Here is a 16782-nt window from a genome sequence, read left to right as displayed (position 1 = left end):
GGATATAAGTTGGTTTAAGTAATGGTAGTTGAGTTTAATGACATGATTGGGGTTTAAAATAGAAGAATTAAGTGAAGAATTGATGATTTTCAGGGTTAAAATATAATTTATGGGTAGAGGGAACCGATACCCTATGAATGGGAATCGATTCCCCCTGTTGGACGAAAATTCCAGTATGTGCAGGGGGAACATATTCCCCATGGGGGGTATCGATTCCCCCTAAATGAAAAAATGGAATTTGATTCATTAAACCAGTTTAAGTTATTAACATCAAGTTTAAAGTTTAGGCTTCTGATAGTTGTTTTGAAATTATATATTTATGTAGATATTGAGCCTAAACAAGTTCTGGAATAATCAAAGGATTAGAATTGATTCAAATCAAACAAGGCTAAGGTGAGTGCAATTTTAATTGTACTTATATTATTGAACATTGGCTTGCGATGAGCTAGTGATGGAGTTACTATGGTAAGAAGTGACTCTTAAAATGTTATTTGATTTGTGATTCTTATATGTGCATGAATACATGAAATGGGTATAGGATATTATATATGTTATATGATATGCATAGACATAAGAGCATAAAACATAAGATATATGATATGATATACATGATTATATGAATATGTGATATATGCTATGAGACATGATCAATGTGAAATGAGATAAGTTATGTGAATAAATGAAATGATATATGAATATGCAATACGTGATACATGTGATATGATATGAAATACATGGTTACACATACATGTGGTATGTGACAGAAAAGAAAGAAAAAGTGATGAGAAAAGTATTCATCGTAAATGCCCATAGTATATGATACGAGAGTTATAGGTATAGTTGGCATGCCAAGAGTCGAGGGTATTGTAGTCCTTCGGGACGTAGTGGTCCTACGGGACATATATAGCAGTCCTTCGGGACGAATACTGAACAAATGTTCGGTACCCCATGAGGGAATTTATATGAGCTGTGGTGACAGCATTGGTGCACAACCTCAATGTACTCACATACCTCTATTCTCAATAATATACATGGGCAATAACAACAGCAATTGAAATATAAATTAAAGTGGAAGTGATGCAAAAAGGCATGTTTCATGTGTGTATGACTTGATTATATATGTCATACGAAATATATACATGCATATTGAAATATCATGTTCAAATGGTAAGAATGCATATTCATGAATCTACTGTTACATGTTTATTTATTGCCTCACTAAGTCTATGACTTAGCGTGTAAGTGATTTACACGTAGGTACCAAGAAACGTGAAGAGCAAGAATAGAAGTGGCAAGGACAGTATTATTACTAGAAGATCAGATCAGAAGTAATCGACAAAGTATGTATTTTGTTGTGTATAAAGTGTTGGCATGTAATAAGTCGTTAATTATGAGCACTCTGATTGAGTTTGTATTTTGTGGTCTCTTTTATGTAAATTAAAATATTTTGTTTTAAAAAAAGTTTTAAATTCCCCGGGGGTTTTCTTTAAGTGTCAAGGTTTGAAAAGTCAATGTGATACCTCAGACACGTATTCGGGTCGGGTACGGGTTGGGGTGTTACACAAACTACATCAGTTTCACTTACAATGCGCACAATTAATTAACGCTCATCATTCTTCTTGTACCTTCCATGATAGTTCGCAGCAATGTGTCGGAGACAATACCTATGTTGGAAAAAGGGTGGTTGTCACATTGGACCCAAAGACTTCATTGCTGCTTTGATCCCAACTCCGCGATCTGAAATGACACAGATGTTTTCCCTCGTGATAACACGTGCACGTAAATTTCAGAGGAAAAAATCCCAAGAAACTGTATCTTCTTCTTCGACAAGAGCAAAAGCAACTGGAAGAATGTTGTGATTGTTATCTTAGACAACTGCCAATAATAAAACTTGCTTGTATTTTCCATACAAGAAAGTCCTGTCGATCTAGACCACAGGCTTGCAGTATTTGACAACATTAACGCACTGTGGGTAAGTCCAAAAAACCCGGTAGAATTGGCATCGATCGCAGAGAACTCGATCATTATGGTATGCATAGGAGGTTTCGAAGTCTACAATTGTCCCAGGATTCAACCTCCACACCAGCCTAAACCAGCCTGGAAGTTCATTGTAAGATGCATCCCATTCGCCATGAAGTTTTACAATGGCATTTTGTTTTGCCAACCAAGCTTTTTTTATAGGAGACATTGTACCCATACTGCGATTGTATAGCTGAAATCAACACATCAACAGCTATATGAGAGCTTGCTTTTATCATGGGCATGATGGCTTGACATATCACTTCAGAGTCCAAGTTGGGATGATCTTGGTTGACCCTTCCAGCACAACATGTGTGAGGACTGTTATATATTGTTAGTTCCCATCTGTTGTTTTTCCTTTTCCTCTTCGATACACGAACCATCCAACTGCATCCGTTTTCGCGTCGGGCACAGTAGCATACATATTTTTCGGTCGTGGAGCGGTCGACTCTGGACTGAACATAATTACGGATATTGTAATTTTTTATAGTCATCATCGTTTCTTCCTTGCTTGAAAACTCCATGCCTAAAGATAACTCACCATTATTTATTGATGAGAAATATCCATAGTCACCGAGATGAGGCATATCCGCAAATTTTGGCCCATACATTGCATCATAATCAGTTTCATACATGTGTGTTGGAGGGTCAGTTTGTGCCACATTTGTTGGAACTTCATCTACATCATCATCACTATCGGAGTTGAATTGTGGTGATTCTAGGTGAATGAATAGTCCAGTCTCAGCACTATCCGCACCAGGCTCACGAAGCGGTTCTTCTGGTGGAGATGATGGTTCCTCCATGCTCTCCACATTTAGGTCGAATAACCTACTACTGCACGCCTTCCCCTTGAACTAGAAGGCATATCTGGATTGAGATCGAAAAAGCTCGCAGTCGAATGCGTCCCCCTAGAGCTTGAAGCCATCGTGTCAAATGGAAACTGCACAGATTGTTGCGTCGATGGCATCTCCATATTAAGGTCAAAGAAATTTGCAGACGAATGTCTTTCCCTCGGAATGGACACGATGTTGCCATACGGATTGTTCGTGGACCCACCTCGATACATATCGTAAGGAGTTGCAGATGAATGTCTCCCCATTGAATTTTATGTGCCGGCACCATGATGTGGATTTCCCATTATGGCATTAAAATCATTACACATTACTGTAGTCGGGCTGTCAACTTGATCAACTTGTTCAGCCAGCCCATAGTGTGAGCTTAATGGCTGACCCCGAACAGCACGCACTTGAACAAACTTTGCATACATCTCAATATCGTCGTCTGAATAATTACTTTGAGAATCAGCCATCATTTCAACTTCATCATTGTTCGATAGTTCGAACGCTGTGTAAATTAATGGCAACAATGATGTTGGAAATCTGTACTGCAACGATGAGATTCTTCTACTACTTCCAACATGAACCTTCCTCGAAATCTTCGTTATCAGCTTCTCAAGAGTTATGTTTCTCTTGAATGATATTTTAACACGCTCGTTTGATACGAATACAACACCGGTTTCATCTTCTCGAATTTCTCCATCATAATAAACAACTGAAATAAACATGATTAAATAAATAATATATGACCAAAAATATAACAGAATAAATTTTTTACACATAAACGTAAATAATTTAAATAATATAATTTTATATTATTACCTGCACCGCAAAAATATTTCGACGTATGCTCCTACTTTCTAATTCTACAAACACATACATTAATTGAAAACAATTAGTATAATATTTTTTTAAATAATCATATATAACTATAAAATAAATATTATAACAAAATTACCTTATATCGAAAGATCGAGCAAACTTCTGAATTAAATATAAGATGATTGTCGGATGTTATTTACTTATTCAAAGGATTGTTGGTGAGAGAGTTTACGGGAGACGACTATTTATAGTTGAGAGAGGATGTCTTAAAGCCGAGAAGTTTGGGAAAATAATGCAAGGCGCGGTCCTTGCACTGCGCCTTTCATGATGCATGTTTGATAATTGAGATAATTGAATAGTGTGACCCTTGTCCCGCGCTATATCTTACGTGGCGTAAGGCGCGGCCCCTGCCCCGCGCCATACACTCGTGCATCCATGTCAGCATAAGGCACGCCTCAGGGGGTCGCCTTACCCCACGTGGTGCCAAATCAATGTATAGCGCGGTGCAGGGGGTGCGCCTTACTGCAAAATACGTTCGATCGGGAAATATAGTCTAACTGATGTCTGATCATGAATATTAAATTAAAAAGATGATTTTTCGGAAAAAACACCGTGGGTCTCTCATCAATATTGTAGTAAATATTCTATTCGAATAAATAATTTTAAAATCACGTTATTTTACGATTTTTTTCATTCACATTATTAAAAAAGTTTCCCCTAATAATTATATATGAATATTTAATATAAAAAAGCTAAATATATTATTCTTAAAAAAATAAAAAAATATCTTTTAATTTTTGTTTTTTTCAAAAAATCAAACCTCTTTTAATTTTTTTAGCCAAAGTAATTCTTATATCAAGAAATATTTTCAGATAAATAATTAAATCGATCAAATTTTAATAATAACTTATTTATAAATGATGATATCATTTTATAAATGGTTAAAAATTAGATAAAATAATAATTTTATACTAAATATATTAAAAATTAGATAAATATTTAAAATTTCGTTTTTATAAAATATAAATAGGAATTTAAAGTAAAATCCAATGATATCATGTCAATTGAAATATTAATTTTAATATTAAATATACATATTTATTTAAACAATTTTAAAAAATTATTCAAATTAAGTATAACAAAATAAAAATGATAAAAAAAATCGTGATTTTATACTAAAAAAATAAATGAAATTATGAGCACTTGATTAGAGAAAAATGAGTAAGATTAGTCAATTATTTTTAAATATAATTTTGTTTTTATTTTAAATATTTTATTATTTTCATAATTTTAAAAATATTTTTTTCAAAAAAAAACTTTTATAATACATTTTTTATTATTAATATTATATCATAAAATTTAATATCATTAATAAAAATATCATAACGTTAAACACTGGGAACCAACATACTTCATTATATAATAAACAAGCAACGCAAAGCAAAGCATTTACTTGGTACTTCTGTTTCTCTTTTTCTGCTTCCAGGAAGGAATTCAATTCATTGAACTTCGCCACCTAATCTGCTCTTCTTCTTCATCACAACAAGGACCTACTCTTTCTTTGCTTTCTTGTTCTCGTCTTCTAAACAAGTACGGAATTACAACTACATCAGTGGCTTTGATTCAGAGTATCCCCCACAGACGCACACACATTCTTATTATTGTCTTTCACCAATGTCTTCTTCCTCCTTCTTCACGAACTACCCTCTCATCTCTGCGTTTCTTGCCTTCGCTATTGCCCAATCCATCAAGTTCTTCACCTCCTGGTATCTCTTTCTCTCTGTCTTTTCAATGAATCTTAAAATCTCTGTTTGTTCTTGCCGTATTTCTTTTTCTTTTCATGTTGCAAGATTTGGGCATTGTTTTTGGTTTTTTGTCTTTCAATGGACTTCTCGCTGCGAGTTTTGAAATGGGTAATTGCTGTTTTGCATTATTAATGAAATGATGTAGCCTTTACATCTGTTTTGAGTTGAAGATCTGTAGTCGTGATGATAATTGATATGATCTGGTTTGGGAATAAATTCTAAATAACATCACATGTATTTTCTTGAATCCTTGGGTTGTCTTTGAAATGTATTTCTGGTCAATTGTTGCCTTGGTTCTGTGCCTATTCTGTGATCATGAGCATTTCGAGCTTTCTTTTTTTTACTCTTTTTCATAATCCAATTTCTAGCTGTTCGTTAGGAATGTGAAGACAATTTTGGTTCAAGCAACCATTTTGGGTACTCAAACCGGATAATTTGATGAGAAAAGCTTAGATACTTGACAAGCTTATAGAAAAAAAATCATATATGGGTATTTGCTACTTTGTAATTAGTTTTCTCCTGAGGGTCTTAAGGTTTTCCTAGATTTGCAGGTATAAGGAAAGAAGATGTGATTTCAAGCAACTTTTAGCATCTGGTGGGATGCCTTCATCACATTCTGCTACAGTTATTGCTCTCGCTGCCGCGGTCGGGGTCCAAGAAGGCTTTGGAGGAGCAATATTTGCAACTGCATTGATTTTAGCAACCATTGTATGATCTCTTGTTTCTTATTTTAAAGATTACATATATGTATGTACGTAGGATAATGTAGAATTGAAAAGCCTGAGGACTTCAATTTCCAAATTATTTGCTTTCTTTGTTTCTGCTAGTGCTAATCTGAGTTTTCTCCTAATATCGACTTGTGATACATGAGAAAAGTGTATTATATGGCTTATTCAGTGAATATGCATCTAATGTCATTGATATTGCCTACATTGCGGATTGAGTTTTGATAGGGTGGATTTGATTTGCAGGTAATGTATGATGCAACCGGTGTGAGATTACATGCTGGCCGGCAGGCACAGGTTCGATTCCATTGCTTTTATGCTCTAAGTATCCCATACCTTGTCTTCACCAAAGAAAATTTTCCTCCATGTCCCTTGCTAGTGTTTCCTAGTAGTTGGATGTTTTGGAAATTGGCATTGAGATGCTTAACCACTTGGTATCAACTTGATATCTTTCATGTATTCAGTTCCAAAACCTTGTGTTCTTCAGGTCTTAAACCAAATTGTTTGTGAATTACCCGCTGAACATCCTCTGGCTGAGAGCAGACCGTTACGAGAACTTCTCGGTCACACTCCTCCCCAGGTATCTTTAACTTTTTGCTAATTGATCGAGAATATATTATCTCGAGTAATTATGTTTTTCAAGAACAATGTCCAAGTTAATGTACTGCAACTAATTGCTATAGCAATCTGAGTTTATATTTTTCCGTTATTGACATTTTAGATTAAAAGTTTCGGAAGTTAAAAACCGAGTTCCTAAAGAGAAACAATCTCTGTCGTCGTTTCAGATAATGTCAGACACTGCTAGGTCATCATAGATAGTTGTTTATATGGAAGAGTTATGCTTTTAACATTCCATTTCAATTGCAGGTTATTGCTGGTGGATTGCTTGGTGCTATTACAGCAGCCACCGGTCATTTAATTATGCTGGCGGCTGCTAGGTAAGGTTGATGCTTGTTGTAGATCATAGATAGATAGCATTCAATGAACAGCTTCGAACGGTTGAACTTGTACTGGCTACACGAAAAGAACCTCAATTTGAATATCTTTTGGCCTCATTGGAGATTTCTGAGATTTGAATTCTAAGTATCAGATGCCTAATGATGAAATGCTGTTAACTTTGGGTTTTGGGATTACCTTCAATTCACTTTAACCATTAGCATCTTCATTTTTAGTACAATACATGTATATGGAACCATGGGACTTGCTTTAATATGATGAAATATAATGATTGTTTCTGCGCGATACTTCTGTCGGATATGTGTTGTGTTATTCAGATTCGAGTGTGAATATTTGATGAGTATGTATATTTGAAATGGTGAAATTAGATACAATGAGATTAAAATTAGTGGTTTGACATATGTTTGAATTCAAATGCAAATGTGTTTTGAGGATTAAACGAATATAATTTGTTCATATTGGGGATTGAATTGTTGAAATATTTAAAACAAGGATCAAATTTAATGGCATACGTAATGTTGGGGGATAAAATTTTTATTATGTCAATTAAAAAATGAGAAATGTCGTTTGCGAATAGAGCAAACTGGGTTAGGAGGGTCGTCCTCGCCTTTGCAGTACCCGATTTGGATTAGTCGGTCAACAGATCGGATATCAGTGATTAATTCAAACGAAAAATGAGACATGTAAGCAATTCTATTAACTATTTAATAATGGAGAACCAAAATGATTATTTTTTATAATGTTGCCGATTAAATAAAAAATAGTTTGATGATGAAAATTTGAACTCCACGTGTATATTTACTTAAATATCATTTGATTTATTCGAACGAATTTAAACCTGAAATCATAGACGACATATCGAAAAAAGCTTTAAAAATATGAGTGAAAATTGTTATATTAAAGTGTTTTGTCTCTTCCGATGGCACTGTAATAATTGAATGAACAACTTAAGCCCTATGGTGGGGGGGGGGGGGGTTTGGAATAAAATCAAAATTAAACATGTTAGGAGAGCCTAATACTATATCATGGCCACCTATAAAAACAATGAATGGAGGCAATTAGGTAAATATATTTTGATAATTTAATTACTTAAATAACTATAATTTATATTATTTTTTAAGCTAAAGTGCAAGGTTGTAAAAATTAAAATTTTCGGTTGAATGGAATATCATATATTTCTTTTAGGTGAATCTAGACTCAAACAATTTAATCTATAAATATACATAAATTTATCTAATTTTAAAATTAAATACATATACTACCTTTGAATCATAATGTTAAAAAATTTACTTCTATCATATATATACTAAACTGAAAAAAAAAATTGAGATCCGGTTGAATAAGTAAAAAAGAAAGACAGATTTTGACTTCTTCCATTATATTTTGACTTATTTTTATCTATAGCTTTTTGTAAATAAAATTTTGTAATATATTTTTTTGAAATTTGTATTTTTTAATATCTTTCTTATCTATTTCAAATCCAAACTTAAATTCTCTCGATAGGAATACAACTGCTACCATTAATTTCTTCACTACCCAATACAATCCAAATACATTATAAGCATTAAATATCCCCCCAAAAGACAAGTTAAAGCTAGTAGTACGGATCTAATAAAAAAAGGGTAAAATACACGGATGATCCCTTGACTATAGGGTATTATTTTATTGAGTTTTCTAACTATTAAAAATTACAAAATGGTCCTCCAACTATAGAAAACTATACCAACTATTCATATTTTCCAAACTCGTCATTTTCCATTAAAAAATTGATGTCCTCTGAATTGGACGATAACATGTTGATTAAGATATGATAAAATCATATTTTAATGATGTTTATTGGCACCACATTGTTTTCAAGTATTAGTTCAACGACATAATGTAAATGATGAGTTTATTCATAAAATACAGCTCAAAAAGTTATGGGATCATATTTTATCATGTCCATTCAACAAGTTAACATTCAGCTTAGACGATCATTAATTTTTTTTTATGAAAAATGACCAATTTGGAATATATGAACAGGTAATTGATCATTTTGTAACTTTTAATAGTCAAAGGACTTAATAGAAGAATACTATGTAGTTAAGAGACACATTTATAACTTTTAATAGTGAAATGACTCAACAAAACAATATCATATAGCCGGAAACCATTTGCGTACTTTATCTTAAAATCTAATACTCAAGTAGGATAAGGTACATTATATATTATTAAAACGATTATTTTGATCATTTAACTTTTAAAAATTATTAAATAATTATTAAATTTAGAGATGAGTATTTAATCAAATTGAGTCAAAAATTTCAAGTTAATCAATTGATGAGTTATTCGAGTTTTTGTTCAAATTTAATTATAATTATTTATAAAATTATGGTACAAATTGATTCCAATTTAATGACTTTATCCAACTATATAAAATCATACACATTTCTTCATATTCATTTTTCACATTACAATATTATTTAATAAATCAAATGCATATAAAATTATAAAAAATATTTATAAATTTTTGAAAAAGAAATATTTTGATAATAAAGTATTGATGAAGTCATAGATAAGTCAAAGAATTGATGAGAATAAAAATTTGTAAAAAATTACAATAAAAAAACTAAATTGAATAAAATATAAAGTTGAGTGACTAATTTAGAAAAAGAAAGAAAAAATATTGTTAAAATAAGAATTAAAGTTACATAGATATCTATAATGGAAGAGATCTATATGATTCAAATTTAGTTAAAATAAACTTAAAATGAAGGAGAAACTAGGGGTGGGTATTCAATCAAGTCGAGTTGAATTAAGTTAAATAATTTGAGTTAAGTGAGTTGACTTGTCATATTTTATAATTCAAAATTTATTTACAAAAAAATTCAAATCGACTCAAATTTATAAAATTTAAGTCTCATTTTTTCAAATCGAGTTTTGTTCACCCCTAATTAAATTTATTAAACCAAAATAAATCAATGATTAAATTTTATCAAACTATCATAAAATGATCATTATATTTTATCAAACAATTACAAAATGGTCATAAATTTTATCAAACCATTTTCACTTATTATAACATTGTAGTGACTGTTTTATAATAATTTGATGAATTTAATAATTATTTTATATATAATTCAGTGACCCCTCGTATACTTTATCCAAAATTTAACTGACATTTACGCCAACAGTCAATTTTTAATTTAAATAACTCACAGACGAGGGGCCATTCCAGGCACGTGAATGATTTCAGAACAGCCCCATTATGAAACCTCTATTTCCCGCCTGTCCCGACACACTCCCACATTTTCATCTCTCACTCCTCTCCCCGATCTTAATATTAAATTATGGATAAAGTATATAAATGGTTGATTGACTATTTAAAATTATAAAATAGTTACTAAACTATTCATCTATTACAAACTAATCACAGAGCTGGATTTTAATATGTTGACTAAAATATAATAAAATCTCATCTCATAACTGTTTGAGATGTATTTTGAGGATCAAATATTCATTATTTTGTCGTCGAGTCAATGCTTTAAACATTATATCATGGAACCAGTGCATGAAAGCAATGACAGTGTCAATAAACATTATTAAAATATAATTTTATCATATCTTAATCAACATGTTAATGTCTAGCTCAGACGAGCGTCGATTTTTAACGAAAAAGAACAAATTTGAAACATATAAATAGTCGAGTGATTATTTTATAACTTTTAATAGTCGAAAAACTTAATAAAGTAATGCCTCGTAGTCGGGGACCATTTGTATTCTTTACTTAGATTATTTGGTATACAATTTGATATTTATACTAATCTTATTTTTTTTTATTAAATAGAGGTATATTGTATTTTTATGACAATGCTAAAATTCGAACTCACACGATGTGAGATAACATAAATATTTTTGACCACATGGTCAATAATTAAGAACGGGTGGGGACGACCACCCCTAAAAATTTCAAATTTTTATATATCTTAGGTTTTATTTTTATTTTTTATTAATAATGTATTTTCACTCTTCCTAAAATTTTATAAGTTCGTTCCCCTAACATAAAATCTTACATATATCCCTAGCCCAATTGATAGAAAGTTTTTATCAGTAACTTGTTGTTGTTTTATAGTAGAATGCAATTATCTAATTGTTGCCTTCATTCGATGTCTCACGTGGTTTGATGATATCGTAAAAATGATTAAATTGAAGTAATTTTTAAATAGGTTACTTTTTTTATTAATTTTTTTAAATTAATACCAAATTAATAGAATATATAAATTTTGATAATTAAATTTAGTATTTTATCAAGTCAGGTTAGACTTCCGTTTCATTTTTAATAGAGTGATATGTTTGTAACGATATTTTAATTGATTAAATTGTAAATTTTAGTGAATAATGACCTATTTATAACCAAAATCATGATAAAGTGACCTGGGATGTATTTTACCCTAAAATATCGTCCTCCTTATTAGATATATGATTTTCACCATTAATAGGGATGGAAATGGAAATGGGTCGGGTCAGATCGGATTTTCGATCAATTTGGCCCGATTCAAAAAGTATACATCCTCCATTGGAATTCGACCCGACCAAAAAATTATACACCATCAACTCGACCTGAATCCGACCCGATTTTTTAGATAGAATATGAACTTGACCCGGCTTAAAATAATATATTTATTAAAAATATTATTTTTATTTAATAAAAATAAAAATTTAATTGAAAAAATAATATATAGAAGGGTATTATTATAATTATGCATAAATATAAAAAGATAAAATTATATGTTTTTCTGATGTTGGATTGAGTTGAGTATTTTTCTCTCTAAATTCGAATTTAATCCAATTCGACCTGAACTTTATTTTTTTTTAAAAAAATAACCGATCGAGTCGGATTCGGTTCCCATGCCGGTCCTAGTTACATTTGGTCTTTGGTTGGTCCGAGTTTCCAGCAACGCAAAGCATTTGTCTTTCACTATATTTTAATGTTCAATGGATCTGAAGCTCTGAAAACTCTGAAAATTTCATCTTTAGCTCTGGCAAATGCGTCACAAAGATCCATGCTTTTAACCCATAATTCTCTGTTACACTGTTACATGACGTTTCTTCTACCCAAAAAAAAAACCAGTTGCCTCTTTTAGTCTGTGAAATCATTAAGCTTCCATGGATAGTTCTAGTGTTTTAAACATGGTGATTAGTTAAGCTTATGGGATAAAATCCCACACGTGAAGGGGATGGGCCCTTTGCTTTAATGTTCCTATGAAAGTAAATCTTAGAGGCATTCCTGTTTGTGTACTACTGTCTTTCCATTTTTGTGTTTTCTCTAGTTTAGTTGCTTGTAAAAGATAAGCTTGAAGCTTTCTCTGTGTACTTGTCGCATTGGAGCCTTTAGCAGGCTCAAAGATTCTCAAATCTGAGGCTAAGACCTCAACTTTGCTTTGGGATTTGGTTTATGTGTGTTAGAAAAAATGAGATCCGTTGAAGATAAAACTTGCTATAGCCTCGGACCAGCTAATGAAATTTCAAGCAGCAATGGCGGTGCCATAAGTTTTGAGTTTCATCGTCCCGCCTTGGGGAAGCAACCGACGACGCCTTCGAAATGGGACGATGCGCAGAAATGGCTAGTGGGGCTGTCGAGGAGTCGAGACAAAAAGGCGCAATCCAAAGCCAAGCCTCGGGACTCAAACGCCGATGATACAAGGCTCATAGCTCCTTGCCCGCAACAGGAACAAAATTATCCGAGCAGTGAGGATGAAACACAAAGGGTTGGTCTTAATTTGGCTATTTGGAACTCGGTTTCGGGTGTTCGATCGATATGCGTGAGAGATATGGGGACCGAGATGACCCCTATTGCAAGCCAAGAGCCGTCGAGAACTACAACACCGTTAAGAGCCACCACTCCTACTGCAACGAGTCCTATTTCTTCAGGATCTTCGACCCCGCTCAGGTGCCAACAAGGAAATCGAGCTGCCTCGGGAATTAATGTTGCTGCTGAGGGAAATGGTTCGAACAGACTCGATGGACAAGAATCAGGTCAAGCTAGTAAGCAGAGTAGTTTGGAATCTCGAGCTATGGCTTGGGATGAAGCTGAACGTGCCAAATATATGGCAAGGTAATGTGCTAACGTGTTCCTTCTCTGATAAAGCACTAGCTGATATGATAAGCTGTTGCTTTGTAGGTATAAGCGTGAAGAAGTGAAGATACAGGCATGGGAAAATCATGAAAAGAGGAAAGCTGAATTGGAAATGAAGAAAATAGAGGTAGCCCATTAGCTAGATCCATGGATATGACACACTAGATTACTTCTTTTGTCTAAAGACTTCGCCCGGTAGCCGCAAGGGATTCGACTATATCCACGAGATTCGAATCCCAAATCTTGAGGAATATCTATAGGCTTTGAAATATTTACCAAAACATTCTTACAAATGGTGTTTTATGGGGTTATAGGTGAAAGCGGAGAGATTGAGAGCTCGGGCAAAAGAAAGGTGCGCAAACAAACTAGCAGCCACAAGGAGAGTAGCTGAAGAGAAACTTGCAAATGCAGAATCAAAGCTAAACGAGAAAGCTATAAGGACTTCACAGAGGGCGGATTACATAAGGAGAACTGGTCATTTTCCTTCTTCATTCTCCTTCAAGTTGCCTTCCCTTTGCTGGTAGTAACTCTGCAGATTCCCAAAGTTCAATGCCAAATCTGCATTCAATCCTTCTTCTACCTACATATGTATGTATGCATGCATGTATGTACCTTTGGATTTATATGGATGTGATTTACTGCAGAAAAAAAATTGCAGTCATGATGATTATTTTCTGCACTCTATTATGTCATGTTGCGGGCACGGCGTGTCATTCCATAAAATCATGTAAGACGTACAGTTCTGCAAATTGTGTTATGCTCTTAGTGAAGAATGCTGCAGTTCGCTTTTTTCACAAACCCTAAACTTTAAACTCTAAATCTTGAAATTAATCACTTTCATATGAAAAGGGAAAAAGAGAAAACAAGGCCATTGACCATATATCAGAAAATCACTTCAATGTTACTACCAAATCTGTAGTAAACCATTATTTTGTAGCAAAAATCCCTCTTGGGCTCACAAATCCAGCAAAATGCTTATTTTCGACATGTGAGCTCCGGTTTTCCGACAATGTGTCGGATTAATTCGAAACGGTTTACAAAGTTTTGGAGAAAAGTAAGAGATGAAGGATCAAGTCCTATGAAGAAAGGACTTTTTGAACCTCAGAAGTGACCTCTTTTGGGGGTTTCTCTGCAGGAAGATTGGCAAGAATACCTTTGCTGTCGTAGTAATCGATCAGCTGCACGTAGCCAACCGGTCAGACTTTGTTTATAAGATCACCGTGCGAAATGAAGAAACAGAAAACATGAAACTGAATAATGGGAGATCGAAGGCCATTTATTAATCACTCGGTGAATTGCAACGACTAGAGGGGTCGATGAATTGCAGAGGTGTCATCTTTTCTTTGAATCAAAGGCTCCCCAGTGACCTTCAGTGAAAACAGTTAGAACAACACGAGATAAAAGGGTGAAAAATCCGGAACTTGAGACTCTTGCAGTAGAAATACATCACAAAGTACGAACCGACACGCAATCGAACGTGAAATTACGAATGTTTACATTTTAAAGTGAGCAGATCTATGATAATGATTCATAGGTCCAGTGCAGTAAACGAACAAGCAGAGCATTGAGAGTGCATCATCATATCTCGAAACAACAACCATACAATCAGCATACCCTTCTTACATATGCAGTGAAAATTATCTTAATCAATACGAACATGATATTGATGGAGGTAAATTCCCTAGCATCGATCCGTATGAGGCATAAACAAGAGTTCTAAGGACATCGGTGATCGTCACAGTTAGTTGAGCAATCAGTCCATGCATTCTAATGTAATAGAGCTTGCAGATTCATTCAGTATCAATAACCATTTAAAAAAGAAAAAAAAAGAAAAAGAAAACCTACATCATCGACACCGGGAACTTTGGGAGGTGAAAATTTCGTGTGGTAGGTTCGGCCACTAGAAGGATGAATCCATCGACTGGTGATCCTCTCCTCCAATACTACATCATCGATTGCAAAGTTCATCACCTTGTCGATCTTAGTTCCCTACTTCTGAAGCATCTCATCAAGCTGTATATCAAAGACAACCAAAGATTGTTAAAGATGAAAGACCAAAAGAGTATATTCAAAGCCAATAAACAGCACCTTCTGTGCCTGAACCACAGTCCTGGGGAAACCATCCAAGATGAAACCTTTTTGGCATGAGGGTTTCTTCATGGCTTCATCAATAATCCCAACCACCAAATCATCATAGACAAGTTCACCCCAATATTAAACATTCGCAATTAGACGAATAATCAACAATTTGAAACTCGATATCCTATGGGGGAAAACAAAGGAATTTACTTTATCCATAGCTTCTTTGGCCTTAACACCTAGAGGGGTTTTGGCAGCAACAGCAGCTCTTAGCATATCACCAGTGGCTAAATGGCACAAGCAGTACTCATCCTTAATCATGGGTGATTGTGTACCCTTTCCAGATCCCAGGGGTCCTGGAGTTCATTAAAGGAACAGACAATGATCGATATCGGATCGAATCCCCAGAGCCAAAGACTCGATACAAATCCTTTATCACTCTACGAAAGATTCGGTCGAAGACATCGTAAAGCATTGAAGTTATATACAAATTTGTAAACTTCAGAGCCTTACAAAAAATTTAAGGACATGAAAGAAAAAAATGGCTCCAACTTTGAACAAACTGTGATTATACCAGATCTAAAGCAGACAAATGAAAGTGTCCAAATAATCATAAATTGAATAAGAAACACACTGCAAATCCAGGTGAATGTAAAGCGAGGACAAAAAGAAAAACGAAAACCAAGAAACGAACCGATGAGAATGAGGAGTTTGCCGGGCTTGGAGGAGCACTTGAGACGGCGAAGTAGTTCGGTCATGATATCAACGGAAGGAACATCGTCCAAAGCGACAGCAGCCATTTTTCTTGCTGAAAATAATATGTAATGAAATCAAACTATAAGAACACCCAATAAACCAAACCGAAAGAGTATATGAAGAGGAGAAAGGTGGCCGGTAAAGATGTTTTTGGACTTTCAAATGTTCTGGTAAAATTTTATAATTAGTCCCTATATTATACATAACTTTATATATTTAATCTATAAAACTTGTGCGTAGTAAGATCGGATAGAGGAATTTGATCTAACAAATTTAATGATAGTTTGGGTCAGGGATGATATTTCAAAAAATTGAAAATTATAGTGATTCAAAGTGATGAAATTAGAGTATTGGAACTAAATACATTACTCACACATATATAGGGACTAATAACATAGTTTAGCCTTTTAATTTTTGTTAAAAGCTGGATGTCGTAACGTCACACACTGACTCTGAGTCTCTGACTATCTGTTATTTCTACATCTCCGACAGACTCCTCAATGTCTTCAGTTTTGGATTTTTTTAGTAAACTATATATTCAATACTTAAACTATCAGTTTTATTATATTTTACTATCTAAACTTTTATTTGTTTCAAAATTATACTTGGTTTTTATGTTTTGTTTCGTTTTAATAGTTTGTCGTTAAAATCTCAATGAACTGTTGTAC

At 33.6% G+C, this 16782-nt stretch overlaps 2 protein-coding genes and 1 pseudogene across 2 annotated transcripts; 2 read left to right on the top strand and 1 right to left on the bottom strand.

Moving 5' to 3' along the window:
• Positions 1-5308: 5308 nt before the first annotated feature.
• LOC120133994 (uncharacterized membrane protein YuiD-like) lies at positions 5309-7438 on the top strand. The gene is made up of 5 exons (XM_039150477.1): positions 5309-5443; positions 6034-6190; positions 6454-6504; positions 6695-6787; positions 7075-7438. The coding sequence occupies exons 1-5, from the start codon at positions 5352-5354 to the stop codon at positions 7147-7149; spliced, it is 468 nt and encodes a 155-aa protein (XP_039006408.1). The 5' UTR covers positions 5309-5351; the 3' UTR covers positions 7150-7438.
• A 5115-nt stretch (positions 7439-12553) lies between these two features.
• LOC120134437 (remorin 4.1-like) lies at positions 12554-13935 on the top strand. The gene is made up of 3 exons (XM_039150871.1): positions 12554-13258; positions 13325-13406; positions 13594-13935. Exons 1-3 carry the CDS (start codon positions 12615-12617, stop codon positions 13801-13803), a joined length of 936 nt encoding a protein of 311 aa, XP_039006802.1. The 5' UTR covers positions 12554-12614; the 3' UTR covers positions 13804-13935.
• Positions 13936-14144: 209 nt separating this feature from the next.
• On the bottom strand, positions 14145-16185 carry LOC120133970 (annotated as a pseudogene).
• Between the last annotated feature and the right edge of the window lie 597 nt (positions 16186-16782).

This window comes from Hibiscus syriacus, unplaced genomic scaffold, assembly GCF_006381635.1.
Source record: "Hibiscus syriacus cultivar Baekdansim isolate YM2019G1 unplaced genomic scaffold, ASM638163v2 tig00110597_pilon, whole genome shotgun sequence".
Classification (NCBI taxonomy): Eukaryota; Viridiplantae; Streptophyta; class Magnoliopsida; order Malvales; family Malvaceae; genus Hibiscus; species Hibiscus syriacus.
This window is presented reverse-complemented; position numbering and strand designations above follow the sequence as displayed.